This window comes from Dreissena polymorpha, chromosome 13 (assembly GCF_020536995.1).
Source record: "Dreissena polymorpha isolate Duluth1 chromosome 13, UMN_Dpol_1.0, whole genome shotgun sequence".
Classification (NCBI taxonomy): domain Eukaryota; kingdom Metazoa; phylum Mollusca; class Bivalvia; order Myida; family Dreissenidae; genus Dreissena; species Dreissena polymorpha.
This window is the reverse complement of record NC_068367.1, coordinates 65,806,264-65,830,102: the sequence shown is the minus strand read 5'-3', so window position 1 is coordinate 65,830,102 and position 23,839 is coordinate 65,806,264. Positions and strand designations below refer to the sequence as shown.

Below are 23,839 nucleotides of genomic sequence, written 5' to 3'. Positions count from 1 at the left end.
TTATCAGGTAACCGAACAACGAAGTGTGCCCGACTCGCAATTTGATAATGACGTCATCATGTTGACGTCATATAGTTGTTATTTCAACGAAATTCCAAAGTTAACTTTTGTTCAAATGTAAAACAAATCGACGAATATGCATAAAATTAAAAAGAAAAGCAATGATGTTCAGCTATACTGAAAACAGATGTTAACATGGTATTATTTTTATATAGCTACACATCTAATTTTGGGAGGAAAGGGGAGGGCACAACAAGATTATGACGAGCCTAATTCTCGGAGACGGAAAGCTGATATTTATGTTTATGCATAAAAATCGATCCCAGCTAAGCTTGTGCAGTCCGCAGCTAATCAGTGACTAAACTTTCCGCTTTTTTGGATTTTATCGTTAAAACGAATTCTCTTCTGTACGAAAATTAAATTTATGCGGAGAGTGACGTCCCTATTAGCCTTTGCGGACTGCACAGGCTTATCTGAAATGGCATTTTACGCACATGCATTAATCCTAGAATGAGGCCTTAACACGTTTCGGTAAATTGACAAATTAAAACAAAATGCTTCAGATTCGCAAATGTTCGTTGTAGTTATGATATTTGTGCGGACATTAATACTGAACATTTACCATGCTTTAAAATATCCATTATATGCATTGTTTGACGTTTTAAAAACCTGAAAATTATAAAGCGTTGCAACGTGAAACAATTGAATAGTTTGTTGGGGTCGTTATATTTTGTGATACAACGAGGATTCACTACCCAATGTATGAGCGCGAATGGCCGAATTGTCTATGCGATAGCATTTTACGCCAGGGACCAGTGTTGCGAGCCCAGTTGGGGGTTACTTTTTTCTTTCTTTAATTTTATTATTTTCTTTTACTGGAGCTTTTTAGATCCAATGTATACATTTAGCAATATAAAGCATTTAATGACAAACGTCATAACATGCCAAAAATCTGTGAAAAGGCCCCTTTAACACTCTTACCTTACTAAAGCACAATTTCTATTCTCAAAGTGGCGTGCGCAGGGCGGGTCTGGTTCCTCCATGGAAGTTGATAAAGAGGACAGCCGGCCCACTTCCGGTCGGTGTCGGCCCTTTACCGCCGGGCCTGACAGATCGTCCATCTCTGCAAAGGTAAATGGTCGGTAATTGAATACAGCCCGTCTTATAAAACATCATACGATACATATTTTAGCCCTGGGAAAACCGGCCTTAATGCATGTGCGTAAAGTGTCGTCCGATATTAGCCTGTGCAGTTCGCTGGATGTTCGCTAATTATTTTACTGCCTTTAAACAAAACATGTCATACAATCAGAAAGTGTCATCCCAGATTAGCCTGCTCGAACTGTACAAGCTTATCTTGGACGACACTTGAGTTGACGCGCACAAAAAGCCCCTTTTTCCGAGCGGGTTTTATCTTTAGTTACGGTGCAATTTTTGATGAAGTACAATAACACGTCTTAACCTCTTTGATAACTTTTCTTTCAATAATTCTATTAAATTCCTATCAATAGTTTACATTCCCTTTATTTAAGAATAATATTTATGATTGATGTCTATTAACGGTGAGTATACAATTAAGCCGTCACTGTAATTGTCCGTACAATATTTGATATGACATGACCGAGGTACCTTTTGAACACTTAAGGAAATTTCGTAATTTTAATAATAAATGTGCTTCTGTTTATTTTGCTGGTTCGTTTTGATGGGGCACATTTTACAATTGTGTTATGACGAATCTTTTGATTGCGCAAAGCTTTTGAATTAAAACACTAAATTAAGTCGTATGCCTGCTTCGCCGTTCCCCTTCAGAAATCGGTGCATACCTTGTAATTTAGACAAACTCGACATGTTCACATTCAGATATGTCACTGGTTCCCAGCATGTTTCAGTTCAAAACATTGCCTTTCTTATATAAAAACGACAACATGCGATGACGTCATTTTTATCGATTATTATTTTCAGACAAATATTTTTTGTTTCAATAAGTACAGCAAGTACGACTCTAGACAACTTTAATGACATACGCTATAGAATGTTGATTGCAAATAATATACATGCATTCTAACCGCTCACAATTAAAAAAAAAACACGACAAGCACGAAGCAGCATTCGATCAGCAAACAGGAAATAACCGCTGCGATTACTTTATTCAGTCAGTCTGTAGGATTAGTAGCAATTGATTGAGCGATATATAAAACTAAACATAATAACTTACAGATAAATTATACTGTTTAGTGCAGACAATTACAAGTAAATAAATAAAATACTGCCATGTTCATACATTTCATTGTTGTGTATATTTTGACATGTTCCCAATTATTATGCAAACTTGACGGTATAACAAACACCACATATACCTTACTTTGTTATCGCGATTTTGTTATTTAAAAAAACTATGTTTGGGGAAGTAAGCTGACATTTCAGCAGCCAATCAGTCCTTGCAAGTACCAAAAGTTACTCGCTCTTGGTTTTCGGCCCAGTGCCCTTTTGCTGGACCCGGACTGCGTGTATGACGTCACCAGCCACCATGCGCCGCGATGCCGGAGAGAGAGCCCAATGAAACCGGACGCACATAGCGGGACCGCGGCACGGGGCGCTGTTGATCAGAGATGTAAGTATCACGTGTCATAAGTCAATGTTCGCTATAAATCTTTCACACGGTATTCTATGGGGTGTTTGTGTATCGTTTGTTCGCTATCAGGTGATCGCCAGATCTATGTTGAGATCACTTTTCTATCCATCGGATGCTAGGCAGGAAATATAACTGCAAAAACAAACTTCCCTTTTTCCCATCTCCGATGAAAACTAACATGCCTCGTTCTTGGAATTCTAGGCCCCGTGTAAATCCGCCTTACCTGGATTTACGTTAAGATGACACTTCATTTTTAACACAAATTTCCTTTAAAGCGGATTGGATTTGCTTAACATAAAAAACAACAACAACCGAATAATTCTAAACCGTTATATAGTCCAATTAAACTACATTCTGAAAAGAATATATTTAATGATTTTTTTTAAATAAAATTTACAAATTTATTGATAATCGTCAAAAGAAAATAGATGTAATGTTTTAATAAAATCAGTTCCAAGTGAGTGTCAAATGTATCAAATATTAATTACCTTAAACCATTGTTATTATACGAAAATTACCTCTGTCAACGATGACGCCTTGTAATTTCAATAATAATTAATTATCAACTCATGCTTGATGTCGTTATTTTTAACAAAATGAGTTCCACGTGCACGAAAATGTTTTGACAGCTGAGCACAAGAGCTAATCGTAACATTATTTTAAATTAACTGTGGTCATTGTCGGCTCGGTTACTACTCAAATGTACCCCGGGTACTCTTAAGTATACTTAAATGTACCCCGGGTACGGAAAACATACTGAAACGTAACGTTGAATTCTAACGCTAAATTTGTTGTTCTCGGCTATTTTAGTCAAATAAACAATATTCATATATATGTCAATATCCTGTGAAATGGCATAAATATTATCGAAACTCCAACTCAAAAAAGCATGTTGAGGCAGGTTTTGTTTAAAGATATGTTTTTTTTTTAGTATTTTGTAGCGCGTTTTACGACATCGAATTTTGGGCGGGAATAAATTTTCTCAATTGGTCTAAATTTTCCGGATACGTGTTAGTATATTTTCCGAAGCCGGGGTACATTTGGTATACTTATGAGTACCCGGGGTACATTTAAGTAGTATCCGAGCCGAATATGACCAATCGAGCCTTAAAAGAGGAAATGCATTTTTTTTCTCTTTTAACGCAAGTATTTGAAATAATCTCACGTTTTTTTCCCACGCGTTACCATTTAATATGTTTGCATCATGTTGATAAATGCCCGCCACTTTAAATCGTATGACCGTTTTTTCTTTAACAATTTAGTTACATATGTATTTTATTTCCTGTTTTATGTCCCTTAAGCCGGTCCCGCCCTCTCGGTTTCAGTGACGCGGCAACGCCGGATGAGTAAGCTTGCCCGGACGCGAATGTAATGCGCAGTGACAACATCGACCGGATCGCCCCCAGTCTGCACATGCGCAGTGACAACATCGACCGGATCGCCCCAAGTCTGCACATGCGAAGTGACAACATCGACCGGATCGCAACAAGTCTACACACGCGCAGTGACACAGCGACCGGATCGCCACAAGTCTGCATATGCGCAGTGACAACATCGACCGGATCGCCCCAAGTCTGCACATGCGCAGTGACAACATCGAACGGATCGCACCAAGTCTGCACACGCGCAGTGACAACATCGACCGGATCGCCCAAAGTCTGCACATGTGCAGTGACAACATTGACCGGATCGCCCCTAGTCTGCACATGCGCAGTGACACAAACACCACCCAGCCGGCCGAACGCCGCAGTTTTCAGCTTCCGGAACAACGAAAACGTGTCCCACTCGGAGGTAAAATTGTAAGACTCCACTTGCACGACGCATTGTGTGACATTCTATGTCGACTTTTTTTATTATTTTCGCAAACAACGTAACTTAATTAGAAACTGTACCTTATAAGTTGTGTGATGTTCGTGAATACAACGAACTTAAGTTGTATCTACCAGCTACTGATACTATAACAGACGTTCGATTGGTCATTGTCGGCTCGGATACTACTTACATGTTCCCCGGGTACTCATAAGTATACTTACATGTACCCCGGGTACGATAAATAAACTAAAACGTATCGGGGAAATTTAACGCATAATCGGCCGTTGTCGGCTATTTTGTTTTTAAGTATATTTACATTCATGTCAATTGTCTGTAAAATGACCTCTATATTATCGTAACTAATACTAAAAAAGCATGTTCATGCATTTTTTTTTTAATATAAGTTTGTTTAAAGGGTCCGTCCAAACATATTTTGTCATGTCATAAATGTATTGAAGCTTGTCAGTAAATGCGTTATATTGATAAATTTAAATATTGGAACTTAAACTCTCTAGTAAAAAAACAAGAATACAATTTAAAAAAAGGAAAAAAGTAATCCTCAACAGGGCTCGAACCACTGACCCCTGGAGTCCGTGAGTAAAAAGTCTCCTGCCTAGACCACTCGACCATCCACGCTCATGATGCAAGCGGATGTATGTTTAACCTATATAAGAAATCCTCGTAGTTTCCCAAAAATCTGTTGGACGGCCCCTTTAAAATAATCGGTAGTGCGTTTTACGACATCGGATTTTTGGCGGGAATCCAACACGGGTACAGTCTAATATCGACCGGGTACGATTAAGTATTTACCGTACCCGGGGTACATGTAAGTATACTCTAGATACCCGGGGCACATGTAAATAGTACCCGAGCCGACAATGATCAATCAAGCATAATTGACACTCGATTGGCCAATTTAGACTGTACCCGTGTATTATTCCCGCCCAAAATTCGATGTTGTAAAACGCGCTACGGATTCGAAACAAAATTCTCTTTAAAAAAACTCCTTAACATGCTTTTAAGGAAGAAGTGTCGATAATATAGATGCTATTTTACAGAATATTGACATATATATGAATATAATTAATTTAAAAAAAATATAGCAGACAACGATCAATTAAGGCTCGATTGGTCATTGTCGGCTCGGGTACTACTTACATGTACCCCGGGTACTCTTAAGTATACTTACATGTACCCCGGGTACGGTAAATATACTAAAACGTACCCAGGAAATATGACGTTAAATCGGTCGTTGTCGGTTATTTTTTTATATTAAATTATATTCACATTTATGTCAATTTTCTGTAAAGTGGCCTCTATATTATCGAAACTCATACTCAAAAAGCATGTTGATGCAGTTTTTATTTAAAGAGAAGTTTGTTTAAGATAATCGGTAGCGCGTTTTACGACATCGGATTTTTTGCGGGAATACAACTCGGGTACAGTCCAATATTAACCAGGTACGTTTAAGTATATTTACCTCACCCGGGGTATATGCAAGTATACTTAAGAGTACCCGGAGTACATGTAAGTAGTACCCGAGCCGACAATGACCAATCGAGCTCAATTAAGCGTAAGAATTCCCGGGCACGTGTTATTTTATTTACCGTACCCGGAGTACATTTAAGTAGTACCAGAGCCGACAATTACCAATCGAGCATAAGTGACACAAATCATAAAATGTATTATAATTGCAAAGACGGACCTTGATGAAATATTTCCGTCGTACTACGTAGATAAAAAATGTCTATAAATAAACTACATATGTACTAGGTAACTACAATTACAACTGTTGCTTCTGCTAGTACTGCTTGTTTTACTCATATTAATAACTATTAGGAAAATTAAATAAAGAATGCTTCTACAACAACAATCAGTACAACTTTAATACTACTATCATTGCGTTTAACGCTTTTGCTGCTATTGCTACTTCTACTACGTCTACAACTACTACTTATCAAATCACGAACAGGTGCAGTACCTAATACAGACTCAACTCGACGTTCCTGTACGAAGTATCCAGTTCGATCCCCTCGATATCCGGTCGGCGCGACACGGGGTCAACTCCCGCTGGGTCATCGAATTTTGTACTATAGCGGATATGGCAAAAGCTATACAGCCGGGACTTCAAGTGGGCACGGACCGGCTGGTGTTCTACCCGCATGATGACGTCACTACACGCGAAATCGCTGCCTATAGAAACTACATGGAGGTTGTTAACGCTCATGCAGTGATAGCGGCGTCTGCTGATAACGCAGTGCGCGGGAAACTTAAAAACGCAGTTTCCAGCGGTCGACGTCACTCACGACCTTAAAGATACTATGAAGATATGAGCTAATTGGAATTGACTTTGAAATCATGTCATTATGCTAATTTGTGTCGTTTGGTATATGTACCAAAGCATGTACCAATAATGACGCGATTTTTTGAGTCAGGTTAAGATTCAAGAGGGATAATTTCATTACCGTCATTTTAATTCAACCATCCACATACATTAAGGTACATATACGCTTCTTTTTTTAGTTTCAGTTTTTGTTTGTTTTAAATACTGTGAATATAATACATGTATTGATAATAATAACTTCTAACTTATTGATTCATTTTCCACTTAAAACACAAAATTATTTCATGTATATATGAAACAGATTTAGAACAAATATAAATAACTTTCATTTCCAGATATTTTAGTTTAAGGCCCTTTCTTATCAAATAACGTCAGACAAATTTTGTGGTCGGACGTACCAACTGACAGACAGACATGATGATGGACAGAGGGTTAGCCTACAGCCACAAATATCAGAATACATTTCTGAACACAAAGTCGTGTGGTTTCGGATCCATACTAACAAAACAATTTATGTGATTTTGTAACATTATATACAATACACAAATATGACAGGACACACATAAATGTAATATAAATACTATAAAACAGCATGTTAAGTATGTCTGCAAAACGAGATTTTGGTACAAAATATATATTCATATCTTATTATGTACCATAATATCTTTTCCTTTGGTATTCAAACTATAAGCCATACATACCAATTTGTTTACACCCTATAAAAATAACAATATATATCACACCATCTACAAAATATTCTCTCATTGGCTGTTTGACGTCACATGATGAACCCATATATTCTATATGGTGTCAGTAGACTATATGGGGCAGTAGAAATATAATAATACTGGTTATATGTTACCATAATTGTTAATTTGATGAGTTGGAAAGTAGTTGGGGGTGATATAATTGTTACAGGGTTAGTTACTGGCCCGATACGGGATAAACGGTTCCGTGGAAAACCTTTGGTCTCGCCCCGAAATGGTTTCCACAGAACCGTATATCCCGTATCAGGTCCGTAACTAACCCTGTAACTACGCCCCGATATGGTTTTCCACAGACCCGTATATCCTGTATCGGGTCAGTACCTAACCCTTTAACTACGCCCCGATATGGTTTTCCACAGAACCGTATATCCCGTATCAGGTCAGTAACCAACACTGTAACTACGCCCCTATATGGTTTTCCACAGACTTGTATATCCCGTATCAGGTCAGTAACCAACCCTGTAACTACGCCCCTATATGGTTTTCCACAGACTTGTATATCCCGTATCAGGTCAGTAACCAACCCTGTAACTACGCCCCTATATGGTTTTCCACAGACTTGTATATCCCGTATCAGGTCAGTAACCAACCCTGTAACTACGCCCCGATATGGTTTTCCACAGAACCGTTTATCCCGTATCAGGTGTGTAACTATATAACCCTGTAACTACGCCCCGATATGGATTTCCACAGAACCGCATATCCCGTATCAGGTCAGTACCTAACCCTGTAACTACGCCCCGATATGGTTTTCCACAGAACCGTATATCCCGTTTTAGGTGTGTAACTAACCGTGAAACTACGCCCGATATGGTTTTCCACAGAACCGTATATCCCGTAGCGGGTCCGTAACTAACCCTGTAACTACGCCCCGATATGGTTTCCACAGAACCGTATATCCCGAATCGGGTGTGTAACCTACCCTGTAACTACGCCCCGACATGGTTTTCCACATACCCGTATATCCCGTATCGGGTCAGTACCTAACCCTGTAACTACGCCCCGATAGGGTTTTCTACAGAACCGTATATCCCGTATCAGGCGTGTACCTAACCCTGTTACTACGCCCCTATATGGTTTTCCACAGAACCGTATATCCCGTATCAGGTGTGTACCTAACCCTGTAACTACGCCCCGATATGGTTTTCCACAGAACCGTATATCCCGTTTCAGGTGTGTACCTAACCCTGTAACTACGCCCCGATATGGTTTTCCACAGAACCGTATATCCCGTATCGGATGTGTACCTAACCCTGTAACTACGCCCCGATATGGTTTTCCACAGAACCGTATATCCCGTATCAGGGGTGTAACTAACCCTGTAACTACGCCCCGATATGGTTTTCCACAGAACCGTATATCCCGTATCAGGTGTGTACCTAACCCTGTAACTACGCCCCGATATGGTTTTCCACAGAACCGTATATCCCGTATCGGATGTGTACCTAACCCTGTAACTACGCCCCGATATGGTTTTCCACAGAACCGTATATCCCGTGTCAGGTGTGTAACTAACCCTGTAACTACGCCCCGATATGGTTTTCCACAGAACCGTATATCCCGTATCAGGTGTGTACCTTACCCTGTAACTACGCCCCGATATGGTTTTCCACAGAACCGTATATCCCGTATCGGATGTGTACCTAGCCCTATAAATACGCCCCGATATGGTTTTCCACAGAACCGTATATCCCGTATCATGTGTGTAACTAACCCTGTAACTACGCCCCGATATGGTTTTCCACAGAACCGTATATCCCGTGTAAGGTGTGTAACTAACCCTGTAACTACGCCCCGATATGGTTTTCCACAGAACCGTATATCCCGTATCAGGTGTGTACCTAACCCTGTAACTACGCCCCGATATGGTTTTCCACAGAACCGTATATCCCGTATCGGATGTGTACCTAACCCTGTAACTACGCCCCGATATGGTTTTTCACAGAACCGTATATCCCGTATCAGGTGTGTAACTAACCCTGTAACTACGCCCCGATATGGTTTTCCACAGAACCGTATATCCCGTATCAGGTGTGTACCTAACCCTGTAAGTACGCCCCGATATGGTTTTCCACAGAACCGTATATCCCGTATCGGATGTGTACCTAACCCTGTAACTACGCCCCGATATTGTTTTCCACAGAACCGTATATCCCGTATCAGGTGTGTACCTAACCCTGTAACTATTAATACACACTCTGGGAAAACAGGTCTTAATGCATGTGACAAGTGGTTTCCCAGTCAGGATACTTTCCGCGTCAATTGTATCAAAATTAAGACTAAAAATGTTGCCCCTGATTAGCCTGTACGGACTGCACAGGCTAATCTGGCACTTCACTTTACGCTGTACGGACTGCACTGGCTAATCTGGCACTTCACTTTACGCTGTACGGACTGCACTGGATAATCTGGCACTTCACTTTACGCTGTACGGACTGCACTGGATAATCTGGCACTTCACTTTACGCTGTACGGACTGCACTGGATAATCTGGCACTTCACTTTACGCTGTACGGACTGCACTGGATAATCTGGCACTTCACTTTACGCTGTACGGACTGCACTGGATAATCTGGCACTTCACTTTACGCTGTACGGACTGCACTGGCTAATCTGGCACTTCACTTTACGCACATGCATTTAGTCCCTGTACGGACTGCACTGGCTAATCTGGCCCTTCACTTTACGCTGTACGGACTGCACTGGCTAATCTGGCCCTTCACTTTACGCACATGCATCAAGCCCAGTTTTTCCCAGAGCTAGGCTCAAATAAACAATTCAAACTTATCCCTCAACATTGTTTCATTTATAAAATCGTACATTAAAACAAACACAAATAATTACAATCACACTGATAAGAAAAGAACACTAGCTGTGATTATTTGATAAAGTAAAACTCTTTGGTTGCTTACTTGTAAAGATTCCCAAATAAAAAGCAAAATATACAAAACACTTGCTGGAAATGGTGAGTTATGCAATTCATTATGAATATAAGTTACCCCATATATTTTACCGCAATGAAGAAAGTGGGCATTATACACATATTGATACAGCAAAGTTTATTTATTTACCTAATTTAAGAACAGGTAAATTGCTGAATATGTGATTTATCAATTAAATTAAAATAGCACACCAAGCAATAATCTAAAGAAAAATATATGGATGAAAACCATACTTATACATGTATCAAACAGGGCTAGAAAAATTTGTATTTTGTAAAAACTACTGAATTGCGGCAAGGTTTAGCATTTGATAATATCTACTATTATCATTCCAAAAAAAATATTGCCTAAAGGACAAACAATATACGTGGGTTTCAATTCCTCAAAATGCTCTATACAATATTTATTTTGGGCAATATTTTGGGTTTAATGACATAATGAGAAATAACAACCATAGCAAACCAACTATTTTCTTTACATATCTTACTAGCTTGATTAGTAAATAGCAGAAGCATTAACATGTCATCAACTGTTTAGGTATAAATATATTAATCTTGCTCTGGAAGAAAAGGCGTACTAATGTGTGTGTAAAGCGTCGTACCATATGAGCCTACGCAGTCCGCACAGGCTATTTAGGGACGACACTTTCCCCGAGACAGGATTTTACTAAGAGACTTCCTTACAAAAAAACTTCATATATATTACGGAATAATTGACACTGCCTTCAGTTCATGTAAGATTCATGTTAATATGTAAAAGCTAAAGCAATAAATGGAATGTTCATGAACCATATTGGCAAGTCTCTAGCCGCTCGCACAGGTGTTTGGGGCGTGGCCTATTCACTAAAACACTATCAATCACTTTGACAACATGAACAAACAAAAATATGATATAATATATACGATCATATATAATATATCACAATTTCTTTTTGTCATGGTGATAAAAATGTTATTTTATGACTTATTTTAGTGACTCGGTTACGCGCCAAACACCTGTGGTGGCTTGGTATGATGAACAAAATACAAAACAAAACAATGCCCAGTCAACAAATAATATCCTTAATAAGGGCAAGAAATCACCATCCAGCTTGAGACTTAAGCAGGGCTCTGGGATAATTTGGCTAAATGCAAGTGCATTGAGTGTCGGCCCAAATTAGCATGTGCACTTTGCACAGTCTTAACAGGGATGACATTTCCGCTTTCATGATTTTTTTTTGTTTAAACAACAAATATCATCCGTGCAGAAAGCATCTTTCCTGGATGACCTGAGCAGCCCTGTGATGACACTTAACACACAATGCATTAAGCCTGAGCAGTCCTGGGACGACACTTAACACACAATGCATTAAGCCTGTGCAGTCCTGGGACGACACTTAACACACAATGCATTAAACCTGTGCAGTCCTGTGACGACACTAAACATACAATGCATTAAGCATGTTAAGTCCAGGGACGACACTAAACACACAATGCATTAAGCCTGTGCAGTCCTGGGACGACACTTAACACACAATGCATTAAGCCTGAGCAGTCCTGTGACGACACTTAACACACAATGCATTAAGCCTGAGCAGTCCTGGGACGACACTTAACACACAATGCATTAAGCCTGTGCAGTCCTGGGACGACACTAAATACACAATGCATTAAGCCTGTGCAGTCCTGGGACGACACTAAACATACAATGCATTAAGCATGTTAAGTCCAGGGACGACACTAAACACACAATGCAATAAGTCCGGTTTTTCCAGAACCATGCTCAATTTAATCGATTTTTTGACACATTAGCCTTCCTTGCAACTACCCTCAACTAATTAGCCTTCCTTGCAACTACCCTCAACTGAGTAGCCTTCCTTGCAACTACCCTCAACTAAGTAGCCTTCCTTGCAACTACCCTCAACTAAGTAGCCTTCCTTGCAACTACCCTCAAATAAGTAGCCTTCCTTGCAACTACCCTCAACTAAGTAGCCTTCCTTGCAACTACCCTCAACTAAGTAGCCTTCCTTGCAACTACCCTCAACTAAGTATCCTTCCTTGCAACTATACTCAACTAAGTAGCGGCTCATCTGTATACGTGTATGTTATTCACATTATTATTTTGTTCATATACCGGCATCTAATATTATTTTATTTAACCTTTATATGTTGTTGATTAAAGTTTTTGTAAAGTTTCTTTTTCTCCAGGAACACTCATTTTTAAATGTGTATCTTTTAATATTCAAGATTATGGTATTGCTTGGGACGATCATTGAACTTATTGCTGAAAATGGTCAGCACACTGCTCATGATTCTGAACTAATAGGACTTACACAATAATAATATGTCCTTTAAAGATTGCTCAGAAAACGTATATTAAAGTGACGTAACAATACCCTTATCGTCTGTGTTCTTCAGGTTACATTACACTAAATCATTGTGTATCCCTCCGTGGTCCATTCGAAAGTAGTGCCTATTTCTAAAGAGTTCCTTTTCTCTTCTTGAATATAAGCCATTTAACAATGTGAGACATGTCTTTTGTGGTTATTTGTAATATCCTGTATGTGTCTGGAGTACTTTGATGCCTTGGATTGGAAGCTAACTTAAAAGATGAACTTTTGAGGGTTTGTTTTCTATTGTGTGGGGCTTTTGTCGAAATTAGGATTCCGAAACACGTTTTTCTACGGTGGGTTCATTCGACAGCGATTTACTTTCTTAGAAGTTGCGAGACGGTATGTTTTTGATTGCAATTATTGGAAGATGACAGATCCATCTTTAAAATGATACCAGGTTCGGAAAAATTGATACGTCGAAAAGGCAAGAAAAATGCTGTGAAAGTTGTCAGTTTTATAATGGGACCCTATGGGAATCGGAATAAGTGTAATATAACCTTCAGAAAGAGCGTTAGCCATATTGGGAATTCTTTTCGAAGACGGAATTATTAAAGGTCAGTACACACTGCCCAATACGATTATGCTATAGACAAACTGACCACAACAAAAAGTGCTATACGTTAGGAAAACCCTGTAAAAGAAATATTGGTGTAAAAATATTAGAGTGCAAACATTATGTTACTTTTCAAGATCTAAAAAGCGTCTCACGATGTCAAGTTCTTCCGTTTTACGGAGGATCTCTCATCAGGATCGGAATCATTCGTTTTGCTTAATGTGTACATAAATCTGCAGTTGCCGTCATCAAATTCCGAAATTCAGCTGCGTTTAAAATACAACCGAGCATTTTGTTTCTTATTAAACCAATGTTATACGACAAAATATAGCGTTGAAATGATGTGAGTTTTTTTAGCGTTGAAATGTTGGTTATTACAATTAGGAACATGTATCTGTTATGGTTAAACTTTATTTTACGAAGTATTCTTTGATTTAAGCATGTTTGCCTTTTATATCATAATGATTATTTACGAGAAATACGTCATGCTTTCAAAGCTGCCCAAAGCCATTCTTGCATTCATTCGTAAATGTTCGGATATTGTCGCAGGAAATTTAAATTGGTATATCGGCCCACAAAACATAAAAACGAGCATTTTGTTTCTCGTTAAATCAATTTTACCAGACCAAATCTAGCATTGAAATTTTGCTAGTGTTACAAGGAACACGGATTGTGTTATGTTTAACTTTAAATTCGTTGATTTCCAGCATTTACGGATCTTTATGGAAAATTAAAGACGATTTACCGTTGATCATTATTAACGCGGGTTATTAATTGATGATTGCCCATGTGCATGTTATAATCTGCAATTAATACTTAGGTGACATGTTCCGTGTTAAATACAAAATGGAGCCTCGTTCTGGAAAAAAAGGGCGTTATGCATGACGTTAATTGCCGTCCCAAATTAGACTGCAGTTCGCACAGGCTAATCAGGGACGACACTTTGCGCTAACACAAACTTGTCTTTTATAAAAGACTGCCTTTAAACGCAAAATTGCATAAAAGCGTTAAGTGGCGTCTCTGATAAGTCTGTGTAGACTACACAGGCTAATTCGATACGAAACTTTAAGCATATGCATTAAGCCCATTTTTCCCAGGTCGTAGCTCAATGTTTCAACAAGGTTCCTGTCTCAACTGACTGTGACCAGGTGTCGACTAGTTACATAGTGTTCCACCGATTGTCGTCTTGGATTTTCTCACAGACCATATAACTATGCCTTCTGTTTACTAGTATATGTCATATTCAGTATTTTCGCGTAAGGTGTATCATTAAGTCGCAGTTCAAATAATAGACATGTTCAGTAAGTATTTATTAAAGCCTCGGTCTGGGAAAACTGGGCTTAATGCTTGTTCGTATGCAATGGCTAATCTGGGACGATATTTTCCGCCTAACCTGGATTTTCGCTAAGAATGGACTTCCTTGAAACGACAATAAGATATGCCTGTATGCACTGAACAGGCTAAACCGGGACGAAACTGTAAGCACATGCATTAAACCCGGTTTTCCGAGAAAGAGGCCAATTTCATGTTTGAATGTTGGGAAAGTGTACACAAATAACCATTGCAACAGGAGTATGAACTTGTTAATCCACTGATATATTTTTATGCATCTAATATACTGGTATATAAATAAAAAAACATTAAAAAACACATTATTACAGTCAGTTTACGTGTTCATTAATAATGTCTACACTAGCCACACTATAATGTCAAGTGATTAGTATGTATATGTTCTAAAACAATAGCACGCAGTTTCATATCTCGTGTGAACAGCTAATATATACCCTGAATTCAAATCATAGTATATACCCGCAGAGATGAATTCATGCATATTGTTCTCAGATACATTCTATTTTACCTCTAACAGAATACATGTTTTTAATTGCAAATATGAGATCATAAGCTGACCGTGTATTAATAGTAACACGGCTCCTTATTCGCTGCGTACGATGTAATAGGGTTAGTAAAATTCACTCTCGTTTACTTTCCTGTATCACAGCGTGCGGGGTAAGTAAAATTGCGTGAAATGAATTTATCTTATCGAGTCAACTGCATTCTCCGGCAAAATCTTTAAAACAGGACGAAAGTAAGGTATATTGTTTTTGAAGGCGTCATTCAACCGGGTGCAGGATCACGTGACTTTGATGGATTCCCAATTAAACGTTAATTAATGAAAACACAACGGTGGTGATTTTTTCAAATAACTTTTTAAAATATGTTTTCTTAAGAATTTCGACTAGTGCTTAAAATAAATATTTTTATGCTGCTTATGGCAATGGAAAAAACATAAAATTACTTTATTTGATAAGCGTGCTCCTAAAAAAGGCGTTGTGTACTGCACGGTTATGCTGCACGCAACTTGAAATGTTGTTACCGATTTCAAGCGTATTCAAGGACTTATTCTTATACCTTAAGAAATCTTTTATGCACGAAATATTTTTACAAATGTATTGCAATAACTTAAGATATTAAAACAAAAATTCCTAACGGTGTGTTTGCATTATGTCCAGCCCGTGTGTAACTCCCTGAAAACCCACTTTAATTTGCACCCTGTTCAATGCTACTGACTGCGTGTGAAAAGCTACGGACCTTATATAGAGCAATATATGTGTTTGTCTGAAACACTATGTCCCCTTCTGCGCCGCTTTGAAGCTATATATTTGACCTTTGACCTTGAAGGATGACATCAACCTTGACCTTTGACCACTCAAAATGTGCAGCTCCATGAGATACACATGCATGCCAAATATCAAGTTACTATCTTCAATATTGCAAAAGTTATGGCAAATGTTAAAGTTTGACGCAAACACACAAACACACAAAGCAACAAACCAACAAACCAACAGACAGGGCAAAAATAATATGTCCCCCACTATAGTGGTGGTGGACATACAAAAACATTGTCAACATGCTTTGCAAAGAAATAAAGAGTATTATGTAAGGTGAGATAATTTTCCATATAAGCTTCGAGGCTTTTCACGTGCAGTCGGCAACGTTAAAACAATAAGGTTAATGTTTGTCATGTTATTGCGTTGTATGCTGGAGAAATAAAGGTACTCGATTAAATAAATTCATGACACGGCTTCTTATTGACCTCGCTTAATGTGATACAGCTTAATATGTTTAATGGGCTAACTAAGAAGCCATATAACTAATTATCTTGTCTACAATAAATTTTAAATATCTTGAATTAGCGATAACAGTAATTATGTGCATCATTAGAAAGGTATGGAAGACGAAAACATCCTCTTTATATTGTCGAAAAAAGTACCTGGCTAAATCATCGAATAATTCAAGAAGGTATATTTGCTGCATTATGCTGTTTTACAACAATTAATTGTTAACACATATGCCTGTTCTTTAGTGCAACCTTTTAATGTTGCGTTAAGCGCATTCTTTTCATTAGTGTATTTTAATTTTAAGATTCAACAACTACAATGTGCTATCTGTAACTTTCACTCCCTTTTATGTAAAAAACCCGCTCCCTCTTCTTGAATAGAATATTGTCTCCGCATCTGGTGTCCCACTCGCCCCCTACTCGCCTCTATTCCCAACGCCACTTCATCTAACACAGAATCATGTCACCGCGTCTCGTTAACTTCGCGCCCAATATTACCCACGCTGCCTCCTCTGACACATAATAACGTCACCGCGTCTGGTTTCTTAGTCGCCCACTACTCGCCTCATTCCCCTCCCCTTACAAATGATTATGCACACGCGCCTGATGTCCTACTCGCCCATACAACCTGGAGCTGGGGGACACAAGCCTTTCCGCGCTATCGTCGCGCTGGTCAAACGCACTACTCATCTAATGTTTCAAATGATTTCTCACAGTGTTCCACGTCGAGCCGTTGAAGCCGGAGCCGGCGGATCGCAGTGCGACTGCGAGGTTTGCTCAGCGTGAATACCGGACTGTCGGTCATATCCGGGAGGAAGCGCCGTTTGCTGCGCGTCCGGGCATGAGGTCCGTTTCGAGTGCTTCCGGAGGGACAACAGACCAATGGTGCTCGTCCGGGAGCGGCGAAAGCGCCACCGGAACCAGAAGCGCCGCTCTTCGGTGTGAACCTGTCATACACAAATGACCTTGTAAAGTTAACGGTCTAAACTTACAACGCATGGACCAACATTGATAAATGAACTCAATCTAACACTCTAGACTTTGTCCCAGCTTAATGGGACTGGTAAACAGATAAATGAGACAGCAAATAAAATGTGGTATATTGAAAAAGATAGCATTCATGCTATTTAAACAAACGAAACAAAACATATGAATATTTCGTTTTGTATCTTGATAGGTAAATCAATAGCGTTTGTAACGTTTTTGTCGATGCATTGGAAAACACATGCTTTTGCCTCCCTGACGGGTTCCTTGCCCGATCGATAGTGGTTCCGAGATCAATCCTCGATGGCGAACGCGGCTTGTTGAGTTGCGATACATTTCACGAAGTGCGAGAGGGGTGTTAGTATCAATGACTGGATCAGGATCATAAACACCGGAAATTGATAAAAGTTTGTGAAATAGTCTATCGTGCCATACCCTGTCAAAGGCCTGACGAGCGTCCAGAAAACATAGATATACACTTGATCCGTGATAGAAGCGAGTATACCGTCCTTGCACCGGCTTAATAAAATCGATTCATAAAGCTTTAGCAGCGTTGACGATAGTGTAATTGCTCGGTAATTATTAGGCTGGTCTCGCCGCTTTCGCCCGCCTTTAAACAGTGTAATAATCTCACCTTCCTTAAGTTTGTCAGGTCTGCTCCTTCACTTCCTGTCTGACAACATACTCCCAGTGTGAATCGAAGTCCGGTGAGCTTGAAGGGGTGTACAGGTCTTTAAAGTATTTCGCCCACTGCTCCGTTATTTTCTCCCTGCTTCTGTACATATTCCCATCGAAGTTGATGCCACCTCCTATGTCGGCACCGGATCCCCGTTTCCTTAAGTTTACTGTCCACCAGAAACTCACACTGTCATGTACAGAGTCATATTCGAGTTTATGGTCAAGTTCTGTCATAAATTGTTCACCGCACCGCCGCATGGCCCTCCGGAAATGTGCTTTAACCGCTTTATACTCACGATATTCCTTGTGCTGTGCGCCCCGTGGTCTACCAGCGCTGCACCACGCGGCACGTGACGAGCTCATAATTATGCGCATGTAGTTCCGTGAGCTCCTTTGTCCAGAACGGTTTCAAATGACGCCTTTTACGTTTAGTGGGGAAACATGTATTGGCACAATCACGCATACTACTACACAGCACCGAATACTATTCATTTGCATGTATAGCTTTCTATTTGTAACAACTTTAGATAATGTTTCACACATGATTTATACTTGTACAAAAAGTAACTGTGAAATAAACAAAATATGCAACCTATGAATTCTGTGTTTGTTCGTCCGTCGTTGTCTAACACCTTCAATTGTTTTTGTAAGAATAGGCGTCCATTACGTTTTCTGTAATGTAAAGTTGTTGTCATAGGTGTGAAACCATTGTTTAAGTAAATATTTAGAACAAGACAAATGAACAGAGTTAATTCAGGGTACAGACTTTGATACTAGCATAAGAATGGTAATTAAATGATAAAATAAAAATAAAGTTAAAAGCAAAAGCAGATATTCACTTTTCATAAAAAAACTGCCATGTTCTGACATCTCACACATTTTCGCTAATAAATGATCCCCTAGACTAGTAAATTTAAAATCACAAAATTATTTTCCGGCTAGAGATGTTTGTTTGAAAGCAATTTTCACTTAAAATATATTAATAAAGACAACGCAGTTTTAGACTAAACCATATACTTTTTAATAAGAATGGTTTGCCTCTACATGAAATCGACACTTTAAAAAGAAATAATAATAAAGAAATAATAAATCTTTAGAAAACAAAGATATGTACTATTCAATAAAAAAAATCTGTCTCGTTATTGAATCCTATACATTTTCTTAATGGGTATATCTGGAACTATATATATTTTTTTATAAAGAAATAATAATGTCTTTTTCAAAGGTAGATATCTGATTTTCAAAGAAATTGTATATCTCGGTCATAAATCTTTAAAATTTTGCTAATTAACATCTGCGGAATTATTAACGCTAAAATCATAAAGTTTACTTCAGGCTACGGAAATGACCTTTATAATTATCTTCGAATAAAAACATTCAATAAAGAAATAATTGTGTTTTAAGCAAAGGCATAACTGAAAGGATTTATTTAAAAAAATACAGCAAAGTCGGCCTTAAACATTACGTGAAGAATTTGACAGATAACAGCGATCTACATGTCACCCATATAAATGAAAGTCTTTCAGTGCAAACTAAATAAATGGAAATTGCAGCAATTAAGCAAAATTCGCCCCGCCTTTTGTAAGCATAGTAAGCTGATTGGGTTTGAGTGCTTGGACACACGCCGGGTTCTCACATAATACAGCATCGGCTGCGTAAAGACCTTTGTATTTTCGGAATACCCACACACGTCACGTGAAGGTTATTTAATAACAAGTTTAGATATACCCTGGAATATTTACATGATCTGCAATGTTTTTTTAAACCAGTATTTTTTTTACATGCTTTATTTGATGATGGTTCTACATGTTATGTAATAAATTGGTTTAAGTAAAACAGTGCAACCGTAGTTTATCTTTATTTGCTTTATAATTTATGTATGTTAATGAACTATATTCCATTACTTTCTTAGAATTTGAATTATAAAATATGAGAAAGGTACACATTTTATTGAAATGTTTTATAAATTAATGATCTTCTTACATACTCAAATAGAGCAATCTCGATGAATATGTAAGGATACCAAATTCAAGATGTTAGCTTTATTGTAAGTGCATTACCATGCCGGGGGGACTACTTTGCTATGTTTGGAAGTCAATCCAGCAGCTGTTCTCTCCCTTTAATTCTTCAAAGAAGCGAACTGACTATTTTCCCAAAATGATTCATAAAAGAAATAATACTCTTGTCTAAGCATATTGCGATTGTAAAGCGTGTACAGGTTTATTCAATATAAAAATGTTCAGCAGATCAAAAACATGTTTGCATTCTTCTCGATTGTTAAAAGGAATTGTTACGTTTATGAATGATCATAAATTAAAATTGATAATATTAAACACATCTGGAACGATCTTCAACGGCGAAAGCAATGCGTGTTAGAATTTACTTATGTTTTTGGATTATTTGTACACTATTCCAAATGCATACATAATTATTGTATTATATTAAAACATGTAAACGCAGATCTATCAGTATATGGACAGGTTTTTGCATCTGGTACAATAGTTGTTGATTTCTGTTATTTAATTTGATTTGACATTATTTGTCATTATCAATGATGTTTTCACTTACTATAATAAAAAAACATATTGATAAGTGTCAATGAGTCTCGTTCTGGTAAAACCGGGCATAATGCATGCTCTGTCCGCAAAGGCTTATCACGGGCGACACTTTCTGCCTAGAGTGGATTTTCGTTTAAAAGAGACCTTCTTTAAACGAAACATTCCTTAAAGTGAAAAGTTTCATTCCTGCTAAGCCTATGCGGACTGCACGGGTTGATCTGTGACGGCAGTTTACACTCATTCATTCAGCCCAGTTACCCCAGATTGCGAGTCTACTATACTTTAAAATTAAGGTATTCTTTTGAAGACAAATACCTTCCGAGTATTCTTACGCAAGCAATGTTAAATACACAGATATCACTGGAACAAGCACTTATTGAGATAAGTATACAACTTGATTAACTGTGAAAACAGAAGTCAATAAGTGTGACCCCTGTCTGGGGATCACAGGCCAACATACACCATGCTGTTGGTTACATAGACGCTAACAAGTGGCACATGAAAAACGTATCGTATCTCTACAGGAGACTCAAACCATTCTGTTTTAAACAGCTGTTATAAAGACCTTAGTTTACTAAAATATTTTTTAATATTAATTCTTAATCAACATCTCTTTGAAGTGTATTTAATGAGCACAAAAGACGATCAATTATGGACTTAACAATAACTCAGTTCCTACCAGGACCATTCTTGGTCTGTAAATTAATAGAGTAACAAAATGTCAAAATGTCTTCTTTTAATTGTTAATGTATCGCTCAAATGTTTTTTTTTCCGAAACGGGCACCCAGCTTGAGAAGCTTAAAATTGATTTGTAAAATTATCATTGGATTTATCAGTGGATGATATATAAATGATGATTTTTGTTGCAACATAAGTATTTGTTCCATGTGAGTAATAAAAAGATGATAAATGGAGCATAATCCGATTACGTAAACATAATATGACCTTGAACGTTTTATTTAACATGTTTACGCTCAGAGCACACATATACATCGTGTTGTCGCATTCTCATTGCCTTACATAGAGTGAAATTGAACGTTGTGCCATAGAGTTCTTAGTTTTTACATTGTTAATAACAAACTGGTAGTGTCGGTTGAACCAGCGTGGTAAAAGTTGTTTCCGATCAAGGGCGTCTAGAGCTTAGTTGTCACTATACAGAACATATAGAGGTACGTGCGTGGTTAAAATAGTTGTCGCTATACCGAGCATATAGAGCTACGTGTGTGGTAACAATAGTTGTCAATATACAGAGCATATAGAGGCAGCGTGCGTGGTTACCATAGTTGTCACTATTAAGAGCGTCCGGAGCTACAAGTTTAATTACACTAATTGTCGCTATACAGAGCATATAGAGCTACTCGCGTGGTTACAATAGTTGTCACTATACAGAGCATAGGGTTAGCTACGTGCGTGGTTACACTAATTGTCGCTATACAGAGTATATAGAGCTGCGTGCGTGGTTACACTAGTTGCCACTATACAGCGCATATAGAGCTACGTACGTGGTTACAATAGTTGCCACTATACAGCGCATATAGAGCTACGTACGTGGTTGCAATAGTTGTCACTATACAGAGCATACAGAGCTACGTGCGTGGTTACACTATTTGTCACTATACAGTGCATATAGAGCTACGTGCGTGGTTACACAAAGTGTCGCTATACAGAGCATATAGATCTACGTACGTGGTTACAATAGTTGTCACTATACAGCGCATATAGATCTACGTGCGTGGTTACAATAGTTGTCACTATACAGAGCATATAGATCTACGTGCGTGGTTACAATAGTTGTCACTATACAGAGCATATAGATCTACGTGCGTGGTTACAATAGTTGTCACTATACAGCGCATATAGAGGTACGTGCGTGGATACAATAGTTGTCACTATACAGCGCATATAGATCTACGTGCGTGGTTACAATAGTTGTCACTATACAGAGCATATAGAGCTACGTGCGTGGTGACAATAGTTGTCACTATACAGAGCATATAGAGCTACGAGCGTGGTTACAATAGTTGTCACTATACAGAGCATATAGAGCTACGTGCGTGGTTACAATAGTTGTCACTATACAGAGCATATAGAGCTACGAGCGTGGTTACAATAGTTGTCACTATACAGAGCATATAGAGCTACGTGCGTGGTTACAATAGTTGTCACTTTACAGAGCATATAGAGCTACGTGCGTGGTTACACTATTTGTCACTTTACAGAGCATATAGAGCTACGTGCGTGGTTACACTATTTGTCACTTTACAGAGCATATAGAGCTACGTGTGTGGTTACACTATTTGTCACTTTACAGAGCATATAGAGCTACGTGCGTGGTTACACTATTTGTCACTTTACAGAGCATATAGAGCTACGTGTGTGGTTACAATAATTGTCGCTATACAGAGCATATAGAGCTACGTGCGTGGATACAATAGTTGTCACTATAGAGAGCATATAGAGCTACGTGCGTGGTTACACTATTTGTCACTTTACAGAGCATATAGAGCTACGTGTGTGGTTACAATAGTTGTCGCTATACAGAGCATATAGATCTACGTACGTGGTTACAATAGTTGTCGCTATACAGAGCATACAGAGCTACGTGCGTGGTTACAATAATTGTCGCTATACAGAGCATATAGAGGTACGTGCGTGGTTACAATAATTGTCGCTATACAGAGCATATAGAGCTACGTGCGTGGTTACACTAATTGTCGCTATACAAACATATAGAACTATGTGCTTGGTTTCAATAGTTGTCACTTTACAGAGCATATAGAGGTACTTGCGTGGTAACACTTATTGTCGCTATAGAGAGCATATAGAGCTACGTGCGTGGTTACAATAGTTGTCACTATACAGAGCATATAGATCTACGTGCGTGGTTAGCCTAGTAACCATGTCGCTTTACAGTTACACTAGTTACACTAGTTGTCACTAGACAGAGCATATAAAGCTTCGTGTTTGGTAACAATAGTTGTCGCTATACAGAGCATATAACGCTACGTGCGTGGTTAAAATAATTGTCGATATACCGGTACAGAGCATATAGAGCTACGTACGTGGTTGCAATAGTTGTC

At 38.5% G+C, this 23,839-nt stretch overlaps 1 protein-coding gene and 1 long non-coding RNA gene across 2 annotated transcripts in view; one reads left to right on the top strand and one right to left on the bottom strand.

The window, feature by feature from the left end:
- The window catches only part of LOC127855286 (uncharacterized), a 161,640-nt gene that overhangs the window by 110,347 nt on the left and 27,454 nt on the right, over window positions 1-23,839 (bottom strand). The window lies entirely within an intron of this gene.
- Window positions 2,479-6,949, top strand: LOC127855277 (uncharacterized). The gene is made up of 3 exons (XM_052390736.1): window positions 2,479-2,611; window positions 3,958-4,423; window positions 6,417-6,949. The coding sequence occupies exons 2-3, from the start codon at window positions 4,004-4,006 to the stop codon at window positions 6,756-6,758; spliced, it is 762 nt and encodes a 253-aa protein (XP_052246696.1). The 5' UTR covers window positions 2,479-2,611; window positions 3,958-4,003; the 3' UTR covers window positions 6,759-6,949.

Bases quoted from the DNA above. Each gene is read 5' to 3' on its own strand.
- LOC127855277 (XM_052390736.1), top strand. From the start codon at position 4,004: ATGCGCAGTGACAACATCGACCGGATCGCCCCCAGTCTGCACATGCGC. The intron at 4,424-6,416 runs GTAAAATTGTAA...AATCACGAACAG, and splicing joins AAAACGTGTCCCACTCGGAG to GTGCAGTACCTAATACAGAC.